This window comes from Propithecus coquereli, unplaced genomic scaffold (assembly GCF_000956105.1).
Source record: "Propithecus coquereli isolate 6110/MARCELLA unplaced genomic scaffold, Pcoq_1.0 Scaffold32, whole genome shotgun sequence".
NCBI lineage: Eukaryota > Metazoa > Chordata > Mammalia > Primates > Indriidae > Propithecus > Propithecus coquereli.
Genome location: NW_012148841.1, coordinates 3562250 through 3565389, shown reverse-complemented (window position 1 = coordinate 3565389; position 3140 = coordinate 3562250). Strand labels below are relative to the sequence as shown.

The 3140-nt window shown below is 46.5% G+C and overlaps 1 protein-coding gene across 1 annotated transcript in view; it reads left to right on the top strand.

Annotated features, from left to right (window-relative positions):
• The first annotated feature begins 36 nt into the window (after positions 1–36).
• PTPN12 (protein tyrosine phosphatase, non-receptor type 12) overlaps positions 37–3140 on the top strand; it is a 133997-nt gene continuing 130893 nt past the window's right edge. The window contains exon 1 of the mRNA XM_012650291.1: positions 37–210. Within this exon, the coding sequence (XP_012505745.1) occupies positions 112–210 (99 nt within the window). The 5' untranslated portion in view covers positions 37–111. The remainder of the gene's footprint in view (positions 211–3140) is intronic.

Below are 3140 nucleotides of genomic sequence, written 5' to 3'. Positions count from 1 at the left end.
CGGGAGGGAGGGACGGGCTCGGGGAGCGATCTGGGGAAGACGGAGCGGGCTCTGCGCCGGGCGGGCGGGCGGCGGGGGGGCCAGCGACCGCAGCCGGGGGGACGCAAGAGGATGGAGCAAGTGGAGATCCTGAGGAAATTCATCCAGAGGGTCCAGGCCATGAAGAGTCCGGACCACAATGGGGAGGACAACTTCGCCCGGGACTTCATGGTGAGTCTCTCCCCTCGCTGTCGCCTCCTCTAGCCGGCGCCGCAGCCCACCGCCGCCTCTCCCGGCCGGCCCGAGCAGCCAGTGCTTTGTGTGCGGCTGTGAGGAGAGGGGCGGGGGGGGGCGCGCACCAACCCCGAGGGCCGAGTGGTCTCGGAGGCTGACGGGAAGTGAGACCGCCTCTGTCCCTCAGCCTCTGTTCTTCTCCCGTGTTCGCGACCCCCTTTGCGGGCGCCCGGGGCGCGAAGGGAGCGGCCGCTGGGCCGAGGCCGTACCCAGCACCGCCGCCGGCGACCACCTATTGTTTCTCCGGCCGGGAGCCGGAGGCGAGTGAGGTGCAGGCCGGGGACTCGCCTTTCCACATCTCCCCGCCCAGTGTGCTCCTCCCGGGAGGGTCGAGGCGGTGTGTCTGGCTGCGACCAGGGAGGCGAACAGATCGCGGCTGACGGAGCAATGGAGGTATTGAGGTTGGCATTAACTCATGGGGTCTGTTTGCTCAAGCTAGTCTCAAAGTGGGCAAGGTAGGACTTCTGCCATTTCTGGGTTCATAATTATTATTTCCAACACTTGGGAAAGGATTGTCCATGAGGAATCTCTGTTTACCCCTGTCCCGTCTCTTCTCTGCTGAGACTCAGGTTTGTGGGGGTCTTGGGGCCAACGTGACTTGAGGCTTAGCGGGTAAATGTGGGTGGGGGGTTATCCTGAAGGAAATCTACTTCGGACTCTCTCTAGGGGATGTTGCCGAAGGCGGAGGGGATGTGACTATTACTTCCTATCCGGGGTGGGGGTGGGGAACTTGGGAACAATAGTCCTGGTGGGGCGGAGGCGACGATACGGGCCGAAGCCCTGAACTAGGAGATAACCTTCCCGGTGGCCCCCCTCTCCTTTCTGTCCTCTGCTTGTGCAGGCAGGCTTGAGGGGAGGGGAGGGGAGGGTTAAAAGTCTCGTTCGTGAAATTGCTCTAGATACATCGCTTTGAGGGGGTCAGATCCGAAGGCGTGGGACCAGAAGTCGACTTCCTACTTTACCCCCGCCCCTTTATTTTTCTGCTGGACAATGTTCCCTCTAGGGTTGTTTCCCGGCTTAGGAGGCGGTGGTTGCGGCTGCTGCTCCTACGGATATTGCGCAAGACTGGGGCGTTGGAAACCCTGGAGGTCTGGGGAATGGAAAAGGAAGTGGGACTTTGGGAAGTGGTTGCTCCTTAGCCTTGGTGGGGGTTGGAAATAAGAAATCAGCTAGGGAAAATTTTGATCCCAGGCAAAGTACACCTCCAAGAATAATAACTTAACCCTGATATTTGATTATGAATAGCATACAGAGTTAATATCGATAAAATGAATGAGCAGCAAACATTGGCTTGTTTTTATTTCAAAGTACAGTCGTTTTCAAGATGCAGGTGAAATGACTTTTAGTACCGAAGTACTTTTTCACATTTTAAAGAGACTTTGGTCTAGTAAAGCTTCAGCGTTAAAATTTTTGACAGCTTATAAAATAGATCCTTCGTCTCAACACAATATTGTAATAGTATTGTTGAACTGTGTGATTCCTGCTTCCCAGATCAATAATAGACAATAGGAGTAAAGTTTTGTTAGTATCCTTTGAAGACTGGAAAATATAGGTTAAATAATCTATTCCTTATTTTTAAACATTCTCGTTATTTAGCCTATGTATTTTTGAAACACTACTTTTTGATTTGAAAAGGTCAAAGGAGAGGACATTTCCCCTTCTTACTATTGAGAATTTTAATTATATAGGTATCTTTTGAATGGTGTCACTTACAATATTTGGATAGAGTCCCCTTTTTACTACCTTCTAGAAAAAGTAGAAAATATTTGAGTATTTAAGATGTGTAAAATTAGTCTTTTATGGTCTTATTTTGGTTATGGAAGAAGAGGTAGTATGGTCCCTGGCCATTTCTTGTTTGCATGAGTGTCATCTTGTTATCCCTGGTTGTATCCTGTCAGCATGGAGCATTGTTTGGTGATGCAGGCCATCAGGACAGGTGCCCAGTCTCTGAACTCCTGCACACGGGAAGTAGCCTTAGGGTTCATGCTTTGGGGATGAGTCAGGGATTCCTATTGGAGATTTCATTTCTCAGGGACTAGAGGAGTTTCCTTTTTCTTCTGTAATACCTAGGTATAGCTAGGTGATTCTACACTGGAGATTTGATGACTAAGGCTATTCTTTTATAGTGCTTGCTTTTTTTATTTCCTGACTTGATAAGCAATAGCTATAATTAAGGCTGCCGGTAGTTGGTGCAGCTTTTTCCCTTGATTGGAAGGCTGGAGAGGAACTATGTCCCTCTGGCATGGAAAGGAAAAAAAGATCGGTGGATAGATTCTAACTGTTCTATTATTCTTAAATTCTGATGTGGATTAAAAATTCATTGTTAAATCTTAACATTTTAGAAGTGAGCATTAGAGATAATCTAGCTATTATAACTATGTTCCATTATAAAGTAATAATGTTTATTCCAGATTTGGAAATTATAGAATAATAATAATGCCTTACACTTAGGAAAGTTGGAGTGGGCTTTCAAACTGTCATCTGACTCAAAGCATGGTGCTCTTTCCATTATTCTATCCAGATGTCTTCGAGTCCCGTCATCCAGAGGCTACCTCTGTTTGTGTTTTCAATACTTCTGTGTGCCATAACTATATGTATCATATATATCATTTTGTCATTTGTGGGTTTTTTTTAACATTTTGATAAGTGTTTTTCATTATTATAACTGCTTTGCAAAAATAATTTTAAGTAGCTGGGTAATATTTTACTTGGTGACTAGTTTGTATCTTAACCCCATTTTCTTATAGTTGAATGTTTAGGCCATTCTATTTTCTACTGTTATCTATAATAATCCTGTGATTGACATTTATGCTAAAACTTCTATATTTTTAATTATTGCATAATATATCTTTCTAGTAACACTAGGT